We start from the raw sequence: 20830 nt of genomic DNA on the forward strand, positions 1-20830 counted from the left end.
CTCTAACAGAAATGGATTGTCCACCAAGCCTACTATATTTGAACTTTGGTACAGTCATTTGATGAAGATTGATTGATCTGAGAGGGCGGTTGGGGGCATAAAGGGAAAATCTTTTTCTCAAATAGGTAGGGCCTGTTAGGTGGAGTGCACGGTATGCTAGCACAAGGATCTTGAATAAGATCCTTTGAGCCACTGGAAGCCAGTGAAGGTCTCGGAGAGGTTGGCGGACGCTAGATCTTCTGGGGATGTTGAACAGCAGCCGGACCGCAGCATTTTGGATGACTTGGAGGCGGTGGATCAGATAGGCTGGGAGTCCGCAGTAGAGAGCATTCGCATAATCCAATCTGGATAATATCAGAGCGCGAATGACCGTCTCCTTAGCTGCTACCAGGTCCCTTCGATCAGAGGGCGCCGGACTGCTGAAAGTACCTAGAATTAAGAAGGCTAGAATGGGCGGACGCTCATTTGCACTCCAAGCAGCCCAACAGTGGAATAAACTCCCCTGTGCAATGAGACTGGAGAGCAACGAAACGCGGTTTAGCTCCCTGCTCAAAACTCATCTTTACTCCTCTTAACCCGGTTGGTCTGTATGCTGAGTTCTTGGCTATTGTTAGCGCGGGGACACGCCGTGATGGCGTTACTGTGCGCTCTATAAACTCGATATTATTATTATTATTATTATTAAGACAGGCCAGCAGGAAGGATTCGCTCAAGAGGAGAGGAAGGTCTGTTGTTACTATGAGAGGGATTTGTTGAATAGTGGAATTTTTACTTCTTTCCTGAAGAAGGATGTGGATGGGTTGCATCTGATCTCCGGCAGAAGAGTTTTTCCAGATTTTGGGAGTAATTCCAGAGAAGGATCTGTTGTAGGTTCTCTTTTTGTAGAATTTTTGTAGTTTAAGACGTAGTGAGCTTGTGCTTCTGGATGATCTGTTTCCACCTGATTGAGTCAGTTTCTGGGTCAGGTAAGAGGGGGTATTACTATTATTATTATTATTATTATAGAGGCTTTTGTAACGCGCTCTGCTACTAAATAGTATAGTATCCTGGCGCGGAGAGAAAAGGAAGGGGGCAGATCACAGTGAATGCAAAAGAGGGACAGCCATTAGACGTTGGTGTTAAAGAGGTAGGTTTTTAGGCCTTTCCTAAATGCCATGATGGAAGGGGCTGTTCTCAGTTGCAGGGGGAGGGCATTCCAAGCTCTCGCTGCTCTAACAGAAATGGATTGTCCACCAAGCCTACTATATTTGAACTTTGGTACAGTCATTTGATGAAGATTGATTGATCTGAGAGGGCGGTTGGGGGCATAAAGGGAAAATCTTTTTCTCAAATAGGTAGGGCCTGTTAGGTGGAGTGCACGGTATGCTAGCACAAGGATCTTGAATAAGATCCTTTGAGCCACTGGAAGCCAGTGAAGGTCTCGGAGAGGTTGGCGGACGCTAGATCTTCTGGGGATGTTGAACAGCAGCCGGACCGCAGCATTTTGGATGACTTGGAGGCGGTGGATCAGATAGGCTGGGAGTCCGCAGTAGAGAGCATTCGCATAATCCAATCTGGATAATATCAGAGCGCGAATGACCGTCTCCTTAGCTGCTCGCGGGAGCAAAGGAAGGAATCTGCGTAGAGTTTTGAGAGTGGAGAAGCAGATTCCGGTGAGTTTTTTCAGGTGATCTTCAAATCTTAGATTATTGCTAAACCAGATTCCTAGGTTTTTTGCAGGTCCACCTGAGGATTTGGGGCTGGGAAAATCGGTGGGCCAGAGAGAATCATAGAAATTATCTGGGAAGGAGCCGTACAGCAGAATTTCCGATTTGCTCTCATTACACTTGAGTTGAGCCAAGGCCAGCCAGCGGAAGACCGATGATAAGCAGAATTGGACTCTCGTCGTGTCCAGGTTGTTTTTGGGCCATGTAAACAGGAGCTGGGTATCATCGGCGTAGGCCATAATTTTGGCCCCCAGCTGTTCCGCTAGATAGATAAGGGGGGTCATATAGACATTAAAAAGCAAGGGGCTTAAGGTGGAGCCCTGTGGTACGCCAGTTGAAAGTTTTTTGGGAGAAGAAGAGAAAGGCGGCATCCACACTTGCTGGGACCTGTCATCTAAGAAAGATCTTAACCATCCGAGAGCAGGGCCAGTTATGCCTATGTCTGCTAGTCTGGTAAGTAGGAGGGAGTGAGGAACCGTATCGAAGGCGGCAGAGAGGTCCAATAAAATCAGCGCCGCTCTGCCACCTCCGTCTAAGCACTCACGGATAGCCTCAGAGACCTCAACTAGGGCCGTCTCTGTACTGAAAGCAGCTCTAAAGCCTGATTGCGCAGGGTGGAGAGCTTGAGAGTTTTCTACGAATCGGTCCAGCTGTGAAAATGCAACTTTTTCGCATATCTTTGTTAGAGCTGGCAGTAAAGAAATGGGTCGGAAATTAGCGGGAGTTTTTGGATCTAGGCCATTTTTCTTAAGGAGTGGTAGCAGTTTTGCCTGTTTCCAGCAAGCTGGCACTGTGGCGCTGGAAAAAGAGAGGTTCACAATATGTGTCACCTCTTGGCCGACTGTGTTAGCCAGGCCCGCAAGGACTCTGGCTGGGCAGGGGTCCGCAGGGGAACCCGATTTTAAGGTAGCCAGAATTTTCACGACCTCGGTTATATTCACTGGAGTGAAGAGGGCAAACTGATCCGTAGAGGCGGGCATAGTGGGGATAGGAGTAGTCATGGAGGATGGAAAATTGTTGCATACGGTAAGTAGATCATCTTGGATTTTAACAATTTTTTCCACAAAAAACACAGAGAGTTCCTCACACCATTTTGCCGATGAGGCTAGAAGAGGGTGAACGGCGCTAGGAGAGACAAAGCTTTTGACAACAGCAAAGATTTCTGCGCTGTTGTTATTGGCCTTGGAAATACGCCCTTCATAGTATGAGCTTTTTGCCACTCTAATTGCAGCATAATACTTCTTTTGAGCTGTTCTGAGTTCTTTCTTGGCCTCAGGGAGGTATGCTTGTCTCCAACGTCTTTCGAGTTTTTTGCAGCCTGATTTAAGATCGCGGAGGGTGTTGGAGAACCAGGGTTTAGAGGGGGAGGAGCGAACTCTACAAACGCGACCTAATTTGGTGGAAAGAGCAACCCCTTCTTCAATCCATGAATTGAATAAGCTCACTGCTGGTTCAATTTCTGAAGGCAGTGAGGGGCGAGAGGTATCGAGATGATCACAGAGCAAAGCTAAATTAATTTTCTGTGTATGAGTCTCAGCAGGGCGGGACAAGGGCCAGGAGAATCTTATTAGCATGTGATCAGACCAGTTTAAAATATCAGGTTCAGACATATTAATGTTGAAATTAGTACATACTAAGTCAAGGGCATGACCTCCTGAGTGGGTGGGAGCCTTGATCCACTGTTTCAGTTGGGCCATTGCAAACGCCTCGTTTAGCCGAACTGTGTCAGATAGATCAAGCTGGTCCACGTGGATATTAAAATCCCCCAGAAGGAGATATGTGGGGTATTTCAGGGCGCGTGGGACTATCATGTCCTCTAATGCCTCAAGAAATTTACCTGCGTGGCCAGGTGGTCGGTATACCAGAGATCCACCTAAAGTAAAATGAGCCCCTAAGGTGAGAGAAAAATGGAGTACCTCAGCATCAATGGATGGGCCCATAGGGTCTAGAGAAAAGGTCCATTTATCCCGAAAAATGGCTGCTACGCCGCCTCCTCTGCCTAGGGGGCGGTCTTGTCTGATAATTTTAAAGCCACGTGGGATGGCGAGTTCGATCACTGGGTTACATGTGTCATTGAGCCATGTTTCTGTGACAAAGAGAAGGTCAAACTCGTTGTCGCTTAGTAGCTCGAATATTTCATTAGAATGTTTTACCAGAGATCTGGCATTGATCAAGCCGGCCTGGAGACATGGCGGGTCAGTAGCACACTGTGTGGGGGCTGGAAGAGTAGGTTGAAAGTGAAATGTGCATGATTGACAAGTGTACTGAACAGTATCTGCCAGGTCCCAATGACTCGAACAGGAGCATGGTTTAGTATTAAGTGCAATTAGGTACTCACGAGAGTAGGGAACACGTGGTCGATTACAGGGTAGGAGGGCAACTGCAGGGGGGCTGGCCGCGTCCGGGACACGGACGGGCACAGACGGGCCCTCCTTTGGCGCTCCTTCGGCGCGTAGACGGCGCTCCCGCTGCGCTCGTCCGCTGCGCGTCCGGAAGTGACACATAATATAGCTGAGGAAGGGGGTGTGGCCTGCGATGTGGGCGTGGCCCAGGGACTCGCCTGAATGGCGTTTGCAGCGGTCGTTGCAGCAGGCGCTATGCAGCGCTTCACGGCTGTTTCAAGAGGGCTTGGGTAGGTTGTCAGCAAACAAGTTAAAAAAACACACAATGTTCAATTTTTAAAAAGTCCGCGCTGTGAAGCTCCCGGCGTGTGTCTGCGGAGTCCTTCAGTTCTCAGGGCGGCGCTCTCAGAGGCGCGTGTTCATAGGCTGCCTGGCGGAGGGGGCGTGGCCTGCGATGTGGGCGTGGCCCAGGGACTCGCCTGAATGGCGTTTGCAGCGGTCGTTGCAGCCGGCGCTATGCAGCGCTTCACGGCTGTATCAAGAGGGCTTAGGTAGGTTGTCAGCAAACAAGTTAAAAAAACACACAATGTTCAATTTTTTAAAAAGTCCGCGCTGTGAAGCTCCCGGCGTGTGTCTGCGGAGTCCTTCAGTTCTACAATGTGGATAATGAATGTCAAGCAAAGATTAAAGTTTTTGTTTAAAGTTTTTGTTTTTTCTCTGATTGATGTATACCCTGTACAAAATCCAATAAAAAAGTATTACAAAAAAAAAAGGTAAGAGGGGGTATTGTGGTGCAGTGCTTTATGGATCATACATGAAATTTTTAAATGGATCCTAGCCTTATAGGATAGCCATTTCAGAGCCTGGAGGTCCGGGGTGAGGTGATTCCTTTTCATTGATCAGGTGATAAGCCTATCTATCGCATACAGAGTAGTTTTTAACAATGCTAGTGTGCTTTTGGGAGGCCCACTAGGTAGCAGTACCATAGTCTAATTTTGATAAAACAAGAACTTGGACTGCTATTTTGAGGTCAACAGGGGAAGGAAAAGTTTAAGTTTCCTTAGTGCATGTAATTGAAGGTTGGCTCTCTGGTGGCGGCAATGATGTGGTTCTGCATGGAGACGGCATTGTCCCAGATTATAACTAGGGATTTTGCAGGGTCAATGATCTGTGGGGTACAGTTCAAGGAAGTATGATGTGGGAGCCAGTCTATGATACTAGGGGTGATTGCGGGTGGTGAGATCGATGAGAATTCTGTTTTAATAGCATTGAGTTTGAGGTGGTTATGAGTCAGCCAATGTTGCATTTTGGTCAGGGTGTTATTGAGGATATTTAGGTCTTCCGGAGAGGCGATATTTCAGTAAATGTGTGTCGTCCGCATACATGTGGTAGGAAATGTGGGCGAGTTTAAAGATTTCAGTTAAGGGCTCCATGTATAGGTTAAACAATGTCAAAGAGAGAGTAGAACATTGAGGTACGCTTGCGACACTGGCGACTGATCAGAGAGGGCGTGGTTGTTTAGGATGCACTGAGATCTGTTATGAAGGAAAGAGGAGAACCATTTTAGCATGGTACCAGAGAGACCCATCCTGTGTTCTAGTAGGTTCAACAGGGTATCATGATGGATTTGGAGTTCCTGATGTGTTTGTTGTAGGTGCTCCTTCTTTGTAGTAGAACTTTGAGGTTGGAAAAAGAGGGTATGTCTCTCGATGCTATTTCTGCAAGTCTGAGGCCTTGGAGTTCCTCGTTAAGGTCACTATTGAACAAGGTATTGGATATTTTACACAGCATTCTCTTTAGCTGTTTGGGGGCCAGGGTGCCCATGATTTTTTATTTGGAATTGATGTAGTGTCCAGTGAGGTCATGAGTGCCATACATGGAGGAAGGCGGGAGTAGGAAGTTGTTACTAAAGGCAGACAAAGGGGGCGGGTTAATGTTGCGGTTGTCTGGGACCCTATTATTGGCTTTTACTGAGTTGGCCCTTAGTGATGGTTGCCCTTTCTGAAATGAGGAAGGTGATGCAATAGTGGTAAGTTCAGTTGCAAGGTCAAGAGTCAAGCAGGGAGAGTTTATCGTGGTTCAACAGCTGTCTGATTAGCATATTGGAGCGAGAGGAGTGGTTGATTCGGTATAGAGCTTCAGCAAGAGTGAGTGCAGGAATAGATAGAAGTGGAATGGCATTTTGGTGATAGAGTGTTAGTCTGGAGGTGAGTCATGTAAAGATATCTTGTGATCAAGGTTGGAAGTGAAGAGAGCTAATTTATGGATGTCAGTCCTAATCAGCTGTAGTTCAGATTTAATAGTGTCAAGCAAGATGTGTGTGATTCCCAGGTGACACCTGGATGGGTGGCGGCACTATGGTGCGAAGAGCTGGCCGACTCAGGGCAGTTGGGGAACTTTGGTTGTAGTTATTCGAGACGGGCGGTGGGTGTATTGATCATGATGATGGGGCGTTGGGCTGTATGGGTCTTTAGGAGGCTGGGCAGGACAGATGTCAGATTGTTGTAGTCGTGGGGAGTGCCAACACTGTCGTTGGAGGAGGAGGTGTATTGGATTGGGTTGCAGTGGTGCCTGTTGGTAGGAGGGTGTCTTCCAGGGATAAGCTGTGGGGAGAGGGGTGAGTGGAGAAGGGGTTGTCAGAAGGTGATAAGTTAGGAGGGGGCAGGCGAGGGAGTGTCCGTGTCTAGTTTGTGCTTGAGGTAGGAGAAGAGATCAACGAAGAGTTCCAGATTCTGATTGGAAGATTGAATGAGCAAAGTGCCGTTGTTATAGATGGAGATCGTGGCAGCTGCACTGTACAGCATGGAGGGTGCTAGAGTAACTTTATAGAAGTGGGTAATTTTCTCAGAGATGGTGGTGTTGAGTGAGGAAGACAGAGTTTTTCTCCATTGAGCGCATCTGTTGGTAGAGAAGATGAGGTCGTTCAATAGAGTATGCTTGTTCAAGCAGTAGTAGGGGTCAGGGATAAGAGTTTCTTTGTTAAGGTTGAGGATTTTATGTTTCAGTTTTCTCATGGTGTTTTTAGTTAGGTTAGGAGGGTACTTTATTAAGTAAGAGTAAGTTCCTGCAGTGGGTCGTAGGGGACTGTCATAGGGAGTGTCCATGCTGTTTAGTATAGATGTAGAAGTTGCCTCTTCAAGATGTATGTTTTTCTGGGAGTGAAACGCTGCTGCAACGAGAGGCACGGAGGATCGAATTTTCCTTATCCAGCAGCAAGGCCTATTCCTGACTGCATAATATGTACAAAAAGGGGCCGGTGACTGCAGTATCTATACAATCAGTAAGACCGTGAAGCCTAACTAGCACAGTTCAAACACAGTATCAAAAGTAGAGGTTCTTAGACAGAGTGGTAATTAACTACAGAGGCGTCTCTAAGTTGAGATAATTTTCGCCTCTTATGACTCTAAAAACTCACTTTGGAGAAATATGCACACAAAAATCCCCTCTTGTGGTTCTAAAAATTAAAACCAGTCATCCTTAGAGGTAGCCCTTGTTGGTTGATTCCATTGCGCAATTGTGCTAGATGAGGCAAATAAGATTGTCTTCTACTTTATTCAATGTATTACATTGTGAGTTTTAAAAGTGTAAATAGTGCAAGCAGTGTGTGCCGGGTGCATGAATAACAAGCATTTGCAATGCAATAGGTCTCGCATTTACAAGAGTTTAAGCTATTGGCATTGTAAATGACAATGCCCTTTATTTATTTGTTTCAATATTTACCACATAAATAAAAGGCATTGTCATGTACAATGGCAATAGCTCAAACTCTTGTAAATGTGAGACCTATTGCTTGGAAAGTGAAAGTGCGCATGGCTTGGGTGGGGGTTTTGAGCTGTTTGACCAATGGAGCTGATAGGGTGGGCAAGCTTTTAACTAATAGTAAACTGGCTGTCTTGCGCATTCCGGCTTTGGGGGCTCTGAATAAGGTCAGAGAAGTTTTCTTTTCTAACCAATAATACTATTATTTAATCAGTAATAAGCTGTCCTTGCCTCTTGGGTATATTAATGTTAGGAACTATAAAAGAGTTTTAAGTGTCAGCTTAGTCGACAGGGAAAGATTTAATTGTGGCGAGAGTAAGGGATGCAAAGCTCATTTTCACTGTGGAAGACATTGTGGTAGTCAAAGTAATGTTCAATAGAAACTCACTGAACTAATTTGTTGTTAAGGATTCTGGGTCGCTGTAATTCATTGTAATTAGACAGGTTGCAAAATCAGACTTCTTTTCCCTACCATCTCATGCGAGCTAGATCCAACTGCATGGGGGTGATTGGGTAGGTGAAACGGATAATTAGTGAGACTTAAGAGGCATGTTGGCCGCCCTGTTTGGGTGGACTTAACGACTCTCAATGCACCAGCCATGCTTTTTCCCCACAAGTGTGTGCTAGCAGATATACGACAGCTAGTCCTGCCACCCACAGAGGGGTAGCTCCTAACATGTGATACCAGTGTGTAAGTGCCCACGGACCCCCAGGACACCCGGACCGATTTACCACATTAACAAGCGGACCTGATTTGTTCTGTTTGCGGACCCATTATTCCTTCTTCTGGCTCCCCGGTCCCTTCCAGTAACGGTTAATTCCAGTTGCAAATTCCGCCTACTTACACTTGTTTCGTCCTGATGATGATCTCGCTTTATTGAGATCGAAGCGCCGTCGACCCTTACAACCAAAAACTCCTCCACTACATTTAATTAATTGGAGTTTTTATTTATGTTGTTGTCAATGCAATGTAATTTTAATGTCACAAACACCCCTCACTTCACGCATGTCACTTTATATGTGTGAGGACTGGAACTATTACCTTAAAAGCATACGTTGATACTACATTTATGCTGCTAATAAATGTGATGTCAGACCTACACCTTGTGTCCCACCATATATTGTATAACCAGTCCCGCCTAGACTTTTTTTAAAAATAAAATCTCTCTTCTGATTAACACTATTCTAAATAGATCCAGTAGCCTAGGCTACACAAAGACCTTTTTGGCCTCTTACTAACCATTGTTTTTTCCAAATGCATCGCTCAGCAATGGCATGAGAGGGGAATTTTATGCCCCCCTCTGCTAGGCGACTGTCTTCCCTTCTCTCCCCACCCATGACAACCCACTCCTTCTACCCCCAACTCACATTTACCACCTGCTGAGAGAAGGGAAATCCCCACGGAATAGTAAATACCATGCAAAGGTACCCAATAAAACCAGGTCTATACAGTTATTACTCATTCCATGTGGATTAAGTGACAATTGTAGGAATTCCAAGACGACATTCTGGCCGCCTGGAATTTACTCATGGAATTCTGAATTAAGTGGACACTATAAGTCAAAGTCTACACCCACACAGCTTCTGTGGTGTTTCTTTCAATTGAGCTTCTTTTTTTAACATGACTCGTTGACTAAAGTGTTAATTCCGCCATTTCTTATTCAGAGAAAATGTTGTGACGCAAACAAAACAATATTAATAAAAACGAAGTCAACACAAATATGTAATCTTGATGATAATATAATGAAAGTGGGATTTCAAAACAAATTACATTTTGGATGCATTGATAGGCATAGCACAATGAGTTTGTTTGCAAAGATTCACAATCCCGCCTCGTCAAGATTCACAGAAGATTCACATAATCTTGTCTCATCAGTATCCAGGTGACAGAACTGCTGCCCCCCCTGCTTAGCGAATGGTTCCTAATCTACAGAGGCATTCGGTAACTTTCAATGTTTTGTGCTCAGTGATAAAGAATGAATACATTTCTTTGAGAAACATAAGCCAGAGGGTTATATCTGTTTGAGATTACCATTTCCTTGGGAATCGCAAGTAAGAGGGACATTTGCTACTCTTAATGTAATTTTAGTACATTGCTGTTTGGCTATTAACCATTGAGAAGTCGGCAACCTAGTGCAGCACAGGTATTACTATGCGAACAGGATTTATTAAATAGGCTCTTCATTATTTAAAACATTTTCACTAAAAATGACCAATTGTATGGTACTCAAAACGGGTGCATTAAATACATAGTTTAACATTTTCTCTTGTTATTAATTCACATTTAATAGATACAAATTCTACACATTTTGTTATATTTCAAAATTTACGCATCTGCAGGAATTGGGTAGTAAGTCATGCCTTCCAAAAACGGGACGTCTGATGCCTCCAGAAAATTATTTCTAATATAAAACTTTTGCCAACTGCAATAATTAACCTACAGTAAGTCTTGTTGATCAGACAAATATAGATGCAATTAATCTCTGCTAAGCTGTCTAAATGAAGACTCCACTGATTTTTAAAAATAACATTACCCTGAGGTTTGCACAGTCATTTGCATAAACCACTGTGTAAAAATGCCCGATTTAGTTTTTTTCGCACAGTATCTCTCTGTTACGCCAACCTGGGTCATGCTATGTTTGCTATAAATTCGCCTGATGATGGGGTTTATGACATTCCATGCGGTGGCTAATCAGAAAAGCTATTTTTAACCCTCCTTAAACACTTTTAAAAAGTTTCCTATATTTTACTGAAAAGGTAACACTTGCGAAAATAATCGCCGATTGAACACAAAATATCAGTATTAAGAAAAAAGTATAACATGTAACATTTCAAATAAGGTACAAAACTGGTTTATGTGTTTTCTGTTAAATAGTGCATTTGCAGCAATGAAAGAAAAAGTCATGAAAACAAAGAACATATTCATATAAATGGTGTCGTGGGGTGGGGATCCACACTGCCCCAAGCCTGCCACAGTCTGATTCGCTGTGATCCGTATGATCTGTTTAATGTTTTTAGCAACAGCAAAATTGCTAAGAGCATCAGGTATTCATATCTGTGAGTGGCTGTTTAATTTTGCTGCTGCCCTTTATTATATAATTTGTCAATTTCATTTTTCGTTTTTAATAGGTCTCTTATCTTTACTTCATCTGTGGACTATTTCTAGAGATAATCTTTTTTCTGTTAATGCATAGCGGAATAGCAAAATGTGACCCTCAGTATATGGTCATTCATCCCTTAAATTCCAAGTGTATTCGAACAAGGGTGCTTATTGTTTTCTGAACATAAAAGAAAACCAAATTGGAATTATTCAGTAATTATCCTTTATAAACGCGATTTCTGATGTTAGAATGAATCTGAAATAAAAAATTGAAGTTACCTGTAAAAAGTCATGGAGGGTATATATTCGGAATCTGTGCAAGATGAGGCATGGACAGTGCTACACAAGGGTCAATGCTGATAGGTGCCTTGTAGCACCACAACATACGACCACATGATGGTGGCAAATATAAAAAATGGAATTCAAATAGCATGCTGCTACGGAAAAATGGGTGTCCAAATAGCAAATGTAATTTTGACTGGTACTCTGAAAACGCTTGCAAAAGTGAATCTTTTGTTATCAAAGGGATAAGACAATGGTCATACTAGGATGGTAAAGGTAAAAGAAGAGAGAGAAATGATTGTTGCAACATAGAAATGGCCACAAAATAGGGCCAATTATAGAAACCGAAAGGTTGCAAAGAGAAAAAATTAAAGCAGAACAAAAGATAAAAAAGGGTAATAGATAGAAGAAAAGAAAAAAGAATGTAGGAGAGCAGTCGCGGCCAGCATGACTCGTGTAGGGGGTGGGGACACACCGGGGTTCACGCGCGTGGGGGGGTTAATTTAAAAATGAACTTACCCTCCCGGGTCCCGCGTCGTCTCTCCTGACCTGCTCTCCTGCTGTTCTGCCTCCGGCAGCAACAGGAAGCAGAAAGGCAGCCCCCCTCCCCAAAGCCAATCACAACGCAGCAATGGCAGCGCTGCGATTGGTCAGGGCTCCGACCAGCCAGGCAGCCTACATGGAGAAGGGGCAGAGTGCGCATGACTGGTTTGTTCGGCCCTGGGCTGACCAAACAGTCAGCGCCCTCAGCAGTGGGCAAGTCACTCCTCACATGCCCTAGAGCAGACCCGCCCTGCCCCCAACCAATCACTTCTGCTTTCTCGCAGTTCGAGAAGCAGAAACATAAATTGGTAGTTTTGCCATTTTATGTTTCTACTTCCTGCACTGCGAGAAAGCAGTGGGGCGAAGTTCCTCCGCCCTAGTGGAGGACCCGCCCCTGTAGGGGAGAGCAAAACAAAAAGGCATAAATGTGATGATGACGAAAAAATGGCAGAAGAAACAAGAACCCTAATAAGGCATTGAAGTGCTTTGCGATGAGTAGCACACTACTCCAGACCCAGGCTGAGGGTATTTTGATAGTAAATTGTTTTTTTTTTTAGTTCTTCTTTAATAAAAATTAATTGGGTTGTGTCAGTGCGCGAGATTTCATGCATTTACTCCAGTTCAACGACAGAAGTAGATTAATTGGGGTAAAAATAGTAGACGTAACATGAGTCATAACTGGAAAAGGGTGATGTGTCCAAGTTAGGTGACGGAGTCAATAGATTCAGAGAGGTTTTATGAAAGTTTGAAGGGCTTCGAATGAGTCAACGATTGAAAGCAGAGAGTAGGTGGGACGGTAGGATGGGTGTTGTAGGGAATATATATATATATATATATATATACACATATATACACACACACATATATATATATATATACATATATATAAAACAGGTAGTTATAGTTAGGACCTTGTTTCTATTCAAAAAGCGTTTGTTCTTTTGCCAATATCTTCGGCGCCATTTGACGAATCTTCGCAAAATGTTCAAAACCTATGGCCCACTCATTTCAGCTGTTGTGTTGAAAGTTTGAGAGTGATTCATCAAGTAGGGGCCGAGAAAAAGGGGGAATCCCAAAACGTGTTTTCTCCATAGGAAACTTAAGGCACGGCTACAGACTGAACTGCTGAACTGAATTATACCAAATTTGTCAAAAAGGTAGCTCTTGGTTCAGAAAGCACTCTTTTTGTTAAATGGTGTAAATCTGTTTAGTAGTGCCTGAGAAATGTAAACATTTCTCAGATATACAAATATGGCTGCAGACGATCCGCGAACCCTCCCAATCTCGATCTGACTGGCTGCCAATAGTTAAAACCAGGAAGTGTTCGCAGCCATCTTGTGACTCAGCTGAACTGAGCCACAAGGAAAAAGGTTAAAGGTTAAAAAACATTAAGAATTAAGAAAAGGGGGCAGTGTAGAAACACCCTGACCTGCTAGGCCTGCTCAGGGGGTCCAACAGCGACCCCGCACAGACAAAAAAAGCATATTTTTAAAAGAAATTATTTGGTGGGATTCGCGTTCGAGCCGCGAATCCGGACGAAAATGTTTAAAAAACTAAGCGCAGACTCCCGCACTTCATTTAATTAGGCCCCCGGGTGGGCCAGGTCCCGAGGGCAATGATCTAAATATATGCAGGTGCCTGCGTGGGCCCTCGCAGCCCCAAAAACCGCCACCTCCCCAGGGCTTTATTTTTGATATTAAAAGGCATGGGGGGCTCCTGCCCCCCATACAGCTTCGGGGACCGCCACTTCCCTGGGGTTAATTTTGTTAAATGCGGGGGGCCACACAGCCGCCCACAGTCCCAGGGACCGTCACCTCATTGGTGCTAAAGTTCAAAATAAAGTGTGGGGGGTCTCAAACGCCCCCACACAGCCCCGGGGACCACCACCTCCCCGGGGCTTAAATAGTGTTGGAGGGGGGCCACGCGGCCCTCCTCGTGGTGCCGTAAATGGCCCTAGGGACCGCCACACCCCAGGGCCGGCTCCAACAATATCCCGGGGTGCCCAACCCCGGGACATTGCGGTTTGCTATGGGATCGATCCCATAGCAAACAAGTGCTCCACTTTGAACAAATACGAGCACTTAGGTTTTTAACCCCAGGGAGCTGCATTTCAGCAGGTCCCTGAAGGTAAGAAGCACTGTTGGATCCCGCAGGAGGCGAGAGCCGGCCAGGATTGTGGGGGCTTCATGCTCCCCAGCGGTCTCCGTACAGATGGCCATGCCCCAAAGGATGGGGTCCCCGGGGCTGAAAAATGTCCCGTGAGGGGGGTGGCGCGACCCCCTCCTTAAAAAATAAAATGAAATGGTCTGGCCCCGTGGGATGCAGTCCCCAGGGCTGAAAATGGCCCGGAGTGGGGCCACACGACCCTCCTCCCTTTAAAATTAAAAAAATGGCCATGCCCCTGGGGTTGGGGGCCCCCGGGACCAAAGTCGGCCTGGGGAGGGGAGCATGTCGCCCCCTCCTTTTTTTTTGTTTTTTTTTTATGGGTCAGGCCCCAGGGGATGGGGTCCCCAGGGCCCAAAACAATCAAGGGAAGGGGAGGCCAAACAGCCCCCCTTCCTAAAAATAATAACAAAGCCGACAACTCGCTGGAGGCCTTGCCCCATCAAACCCCATCAATGTACTACTCTGCAAACGCGCATCCTGGCGCACTCTTGGTTGTGGGATGAAGTCCCCTTCGATGCTGAGGGTCCTTAGGGCCCAAGTAGCCCACCTGTTACCTTCAGGAAGCCCCACACAGTGAGATTTCGGAGAGGTGGTCGGAGGCCACACCTCTTTTTACACCACTCTGCACTCTCACCGCCAGACTCCACGACGCAGGCATACAGGGAACCGCCCTCGACTGGCTCCGCTCCTTTCTCACCAGCAGAACCCAAAGAAACAGGCTTCCACTCTTCCTCTCCGAACCCACAGAGACCAACGACCGAGTACCCCAAGGATTGTCGTTGAGCCCAATGCTCTTCAACATCGACATGGCCCCCCTCACCGCCATCGGCAGGCAGCATGGACTTCGCATTGTATCCTACACCGACGAAACCCAGCTCATCCTCTCCCTCACTAAGGACCCCCTCACCACCAGATTCAGCTTCCAGGAAGGAATGAAGGACGTCACATCCTGGATGAGTAGCAGCTGCCTGAAGCTCAACTCGGAGAAGACAGAAGTCCTCGGTCCCTCCCCCTCTGTATGGGACAACACTTGGTGGCCCACTGCCCTCGGCAGCCCTCCACCCCCACGGACCATGCCCGGAACCTCAGCATGATACTCGACTCCTCCCTCTCCATGATCCGACAGATCAATGCTGTCGCCTCCACCTGCTTCAACACCCTCCGCATCCTTCGCAAAACCTTCAAATGGATCCCCCCGAATCAAGAAAGACCGTCACCAACGCACTCATAACCAGCAGACTGGACTTCGAAAACGCCCTCTACACTGGGATCAACAAACCTCTGCTCTCCAAGCTCCAGACCATTCAGAACACCGCAGCCAGACTCGTCCTCGGCATCCCTCGACACGAACACACTACCCAACACCTGCATGACCTACACTGGCTCCCCGTCAAGAAGAGAGTAACATTCAAGTTACTCACCCACGCCTACAAATGCCTCCACAACACCGGATCCCAATATCTCAACGAAAGAATCTCCTTCCACGTACCCAAGAGAAACCTCCGATCCGCCGACCTCGCCGAAACATTACGCATCCGCAGAGCCAGAAAGGGTGGAAGAGCCTTCTCTTACATCGCGGCAAAGACCTGGAACAAGCTCCCGATCAACATCAGACGCGCCCCCACTCTGTACATCTTCATGAAGATCCTCAAGACCTGGCTCTTCATCTGACGGGAGCTGCACCGAACCACCCCCCCCCCCTCCCCCCAGCGCCTTGAGACCCTTACGGGTGAGTAGCACGCTTCACAATTCCCTGATTGATTGATTGAAAACAATCCATGCCCTTTTGGTTGCGGGGTACTCTCTCTGTGGCTCCATGGGTGAGCATAGTTACTATTTACAATTGAAGGAGACGGGGATGAGGAAGGATGTTTTCGGTTGAGGCGAATGAGGTGTTTTTAGGTTGAATTCCAAAGTATGACCATAGGCGATTAGATCCAAAACCAAATGGTCTGTTGTTACTGATCTCCATTGTTTTAAGTAACTTGATATTTGACCACCACGTGTCATTAGGGAACATGCAAGAATAACCAGTAATCCCAATTTGTCACTGTCTTCGACCAGTGTCCTTTCCAGTGGAACATGGTTTTCTCCTAGGTGTTTGCTTAATATAGGCTACTGGTGGTGGTTGCCTATATTGTTGTTGAGGACAGTGTGGTCAGTATTGCTGTAGAAAGGGCTGATACTGCTGGCATCAATCGGGTTGATATCCTCCTCTGTAAGACAGTAACCCTCTGCCCCTTGTTCTGCTAAAGGGCGTTTGACTCATCTGGAAATTTACCAGGTGACAATACAGTGTCTGTCTTGATTGCCTTTAGGGTATTGTCAATATATTTGCTTCCCCATCATATATTGCATATCCAGGATCTTACTTTGGACTTCTGGTCTGAAAGAAGTGGCTTTCAACTACCTCGGTGTGCGCAGCATAGCCGATCCTGTCAATTGACGGAAATCTGTAGAAGTGATGTCTCTAGCGCAATCTACAATATATCATCTCTGATGAAGTTCTTTCAACCTCTTTTAGGATCTTTTTTGCCTCAGTCTTTGTATCAGCTGATAGACGATCAGCTCCAGAGGGCCTGCCGTAATCATCTGAATAATTAATATTCATCCAGCAAATGACTTGGTGGAAGCCGTGACATCTTACTAGGGGAGGTATGCTGAGGTATAATAAAGTGTTTCTGAATGTATTTTATTCCTCATTGATGATGTAAGTTCAATTCAGTTCAAAAGTTTACATTTGAAACGTCTTTTAAACCCTACAATAACGCTACATAATCTGCAATTTCACCATCAATGGTGTTATTGATCCTGTCATCAATGGTTTCTTCGTCAACGATGTCACTGTCAAACTTTGTGTCGATGGTATCCTCATTGTAGTCAAGGTTGGCATAGATGCTATCACTGACTGTGTTGTTGATGATGTTTTCTAAGACTGTTTCTTCATTGTTGGTACATTAGTGACAGAATTCTCTGCAGATAACATTGTGGAGGATGTTTTGGATTACAAAGCCAACTTAGGAGAAGGTGTTGCAGGCTTAGATTTTGACTTTGAGGAAACATCCCCTTTTTTAATGTTTGTTAGAGCGCTCAGCATAAGGGCTATTTATAATTGGTGACGTATGATGAGTCTTTTTTAAGTCTTTTTAGGTAGTTCCTGAGTTACTTGACATTCTACCTCTTCCGTTTATGATGCTTTTTACTTGATTTTGAAGAATCCTCACTGTCTTCCCCAGAAACTGGGGAGTCTGACTTTTAGAAGAAAAAGAAGGACAGATTTTGCATTTCTTTACCTCATGAGAGGGGTGAGGGCAGCAGATATATTCCTTGTGAGGATCTTCTGAATAGAGCATCTTCTTACCATGTTACACAAGGTCTGAATAGTCCCTTTTTTTGCAGACTCTGATACGCTGGATAGTCAAATCTCTTCAATAGATGTTATTTTTGAAGATAGAGTATATTACCAAAAGACATTCTCTAAAGGGGTTGAATCTAGATAAACTGAGCAGAGCTCAGGGAGAGTCCCATTACAAGATGCACAGTAGAAATTCTAAGGGAACGAGGCCTCTGATGAGTGTTCTACAGGGTGCTGCAACCTGAGTTTGGTTCTTTTGAATGATGTGGATAAGATACTGAAGAGAATGTTTTATAGCTCTTCTAGACTATGTGTAACACTGTACCGCTTTCTAGAAACACCATGGTACTCCCACTTCAACAATAAGGTATGATTCAAGTACGTGAATCTAGGAAGATCCAATACTGGAGAAATTATGTTCTTGGGTTGGATGTATTTGGTAACTTTCTTCTGGAAGAATACTGGGTCATTGCCATTTAGTGCGTTGTCGGTAAAAGAAAGTAATTGAAAATGGGTCTTCTGGCAACCCTTAACAGTGGATTGTCCTCCATAGAAGGGGAGATATAGGCTTGTACCATAGCATGCAAGAGTAGTCTTGCAGCAGAAGTCTGCATTCTATGAAAGAAAGCCGCGCTGCACAAATACGTAGCGACAGGTCTGCACAGGGCAGCAGGTTGACTGGTTACAACAAATGACATATACATTATATTTATTTGAAAATAGCAGCCAGTAACCATTATATCCACCTTAATTAAAACATTTACCTCTGTCGGGTTATGGTAGTTTATTAAGGTAGCAGAAATGGCGTGACTGAATGGATCGCCTGCCCTGGGGTTCATGTCTTGTTTGACCAGAAGGGCCAGATCCACCAACTACAAGAGAAAAAGCAAGATTACCCAAGAAGATGCAAACAATATTACTTTTCATATAAAGCAGATATTAGTGATAATGATGACCGAGAATCATCTTTGTCCTTAGTGTAACACATTTATGACCTCAAGAAGCCCTTCACAGAGTCGCCACTTAAACACGGAACTTCTAATAAATTTAACTATACAATTATTGGCATTCATGTACTAAAATTCTACTATATATTAGTATCTCTGCCCTACCTATCGCTTTAATCATATTGACAGAGGCAAAATGAACGACATTGAAGTTCTACTACATTCAACTATCCGTATCCGGCCTATTGCATTAATAGCATTGACATTCATTACATTTAATGAGATTACCATTTGCATACTCAAATTATACTTTATTCTATCTCTGTCCTAACTATTACATTAATTGCATTCACTGATAACTGTATATAACACTCTGAAATTCCACTATAGCTACCATTTAAATTATTAGGCTATGCTTACGGCATTTAAAGTCTAACATATTCAACTATTGATATTGATTCTACTGCATTCAATAAGACAACTATTATCTCAAAATTCTACTATATTATGCTGTCTTGGCCCATCCAACAGTTGAATTAATTGCACTTGAGTGCACTGGCCACATCACGTGAGGAAGCTATATTAGATTGTGTACCCATTTAAGTGATGTGACCTGTAAAACATTTAAATCAACAGTTTCTTTAGAGACCGTAAGGACTTTCGCAGAATTAGGGTAGGTACTCAAGGGAGTCATGTGAATCCAGCCTGTAGGCATGTGTGATCCTCTGCTTTAATACAGTGACAGAATGCAACGCTTTCTTTTGCATTAACAGAGCAACGAGCAGCACAGTAAACAGTCTTTACTAAGTCTTCTCAAATGAAAATCCAAGCGTTGCTCTACCACAGCAAAGTATAAGTAGGTGGAGCAGATCCACCTGGGGTGTCTCTAAGAAAACAGAAACTAAAATAATTCTCTAGCTGATAACTTTAAAAATAACACACAATGCAAATCTACCAGCATTATATCTGCTTTTGTGAGATGCTAAAAAGACTGTACAGCTAGCGCCACTCACTGTTATTCACATCATGCATAATGACAAATGGAAAACAAACATAAGACAATGGCCATTAAAGAGATTTTAGCACACGTGCTTCTGGAGTGCCTGGAATGGGTAAATCTCGGTGTGTGGCACTGTTACTTGTGGCAGAGATGCCTGTGCTGCTACTGCCTGCGTTAGGCATTTTGTTTGTGTCAAGAGAACCATTCAAACTACTGCCCATGTTGCACCTGGTTCCTTGCTGAAGCTTGTACTTGCTGCCTGTGCTGTATCTACTGTTTTTGTTAGGAAACCTTTCACAGCTACCTGCGCTCGCAAGTGAGAGGGAAGCTTGTCCCGATGACACCAACTCTGTATCTCTACTCTGCCTGAGGAAGGCTTGTTCAGGTGATCCCGTGCTGTACTTCGTGTGTTGTGTGAAGGAAGCTTGCACAGGTGATGCCAATCCTGTGTCTCTTCTCTGACTTAGGAAGGCTTGCACTAATGCTCCTAGTGCTGTACTTCGTCTTTCTCTGAGATAAGCTTGCACGAGTGGTGCCAAACCTGTGTATCTTTTCTGCCTCATGAAGGCTTGTACTGATGGTCCCGGTGCTGTTCTTCGGCAGTGTCTGAGGGAAGCTTGCACCGGTGATGTCAATCCTGTGTCTCTTCCCTGCCTGAGGAAGGCTTGTACTGATGACCACAGAGCTTTACTTCATCTGCCTGTGAGGGAAACTTGCACCGTTGATGCCAATCCTGTGTCTCTTCTTTGCCTGAGGAAGGCTTGTATTGATCATCCCGGTGCTGTACTTTGTGTGTGAGGGAAGCTTGCACAGTTGATGCCAATCCTGTGTCTCTTCCTTGCGTGAGGAAGGCTTGTACTGATGATCCCGGTGTTGTACTTTCTCTGTGTGTGAGGGAAGCTTGACCTGTGATGTCAATCCTGAGACTCTTCCTTACTTGAGGAAGGCTTGTTCTGATAATCCCGGTGCTGTACTTTCTCCGTGTGTGAGAGAAGCTTGCACCGGTAATGCTATTTCTGAGTGTCTCTTCCCTGCCTGAGGAAGGCTTGTACTGAATGTCCCGGTGCTGTACTTTGTGTGTGAGGTAAGTCTGCACCAGTGATGCCAATCCTGTGTCTCTCTCTCGGCCTGAGAAAGTCTTGTTCTGATGATCCTGGTGCTGTACTTTCTCCTTGTGTGAGGGAAGCTTGCACCGGTGATACTAATCCTGTGTCTCTTCTTTGCCTGAGGAAGGCTTGTATTGATCATCCCGGTGCTGTACTTTGTGTGTGAGGTAAGCTTGCACTGGTGATGCCAATCCTTTGACTCTTCTCTGCCTGAGAAAGGCTTGTACTGATGATCCCAGTTCTGTACTTGGTTTGTGTGCGAGGGAAGCTTGCACAAGTGATGCCAATCCTGTCTCTCTTCTGGGTCTCAGGAAGGCTTGTACTGATGGTCCTGGTGCAGTACTTCGGCTGTGTCTGAGAGAAGCTTGCACCGGTGATGCCAATCCTGTATCTCTTCTCTGCCTGAGGAAGGCTTGTACTGATGGTCCCAATGCTGTACTTCGTTTGTGTGTGAGAGAAGCTTGTACTGCTGCTGCTGCTTGTATTGTGCCTGTTTGTCCAAGAGTTAAGCTTACGTTGTGTGC

General features: G+C 45.1%; 1 protein-coding gene across 5 annotated transcripts in view; it reads right to left on the reverse strand.

Annotated features, from left to right (window-relative positions):
• The window catches only part of SUPT3H (SPT3 homolog, SAGA and STAGA complex component), a 2245889-nt gene that overhangs the window by 523076 nt on the left and 1701983 nt on the right, over positions 1 to 20830 (reverse strand). For all 5 annotated transcript variants that reach the window (XM_085610529.1, XM_085610533.1, XM_085610532.1 and 2 more), the window contains one exon: positions 18018 to 18125. In XM_085610529.1, the coding sequence (XP_085466655.1) occupies positions 18018 to 18125 (108 nt within the window). The remainder of the gene's footprint in view (positions 1 to 18017; positions 18126 to 20830) is intronic.

This window comes from Triturus cristatus, chromosome 6, assembly GCF_964204655.1.
Source record: "Triturus cristatus chromosome 6, aTriCri1.1, whole genome shotgun sequence".
Lineage (NCBI taxonomy): Eukaryota > Metazoa > Chordata > Amphibia > Caudata > Salamandridae > Triturus > Triturus cristatus.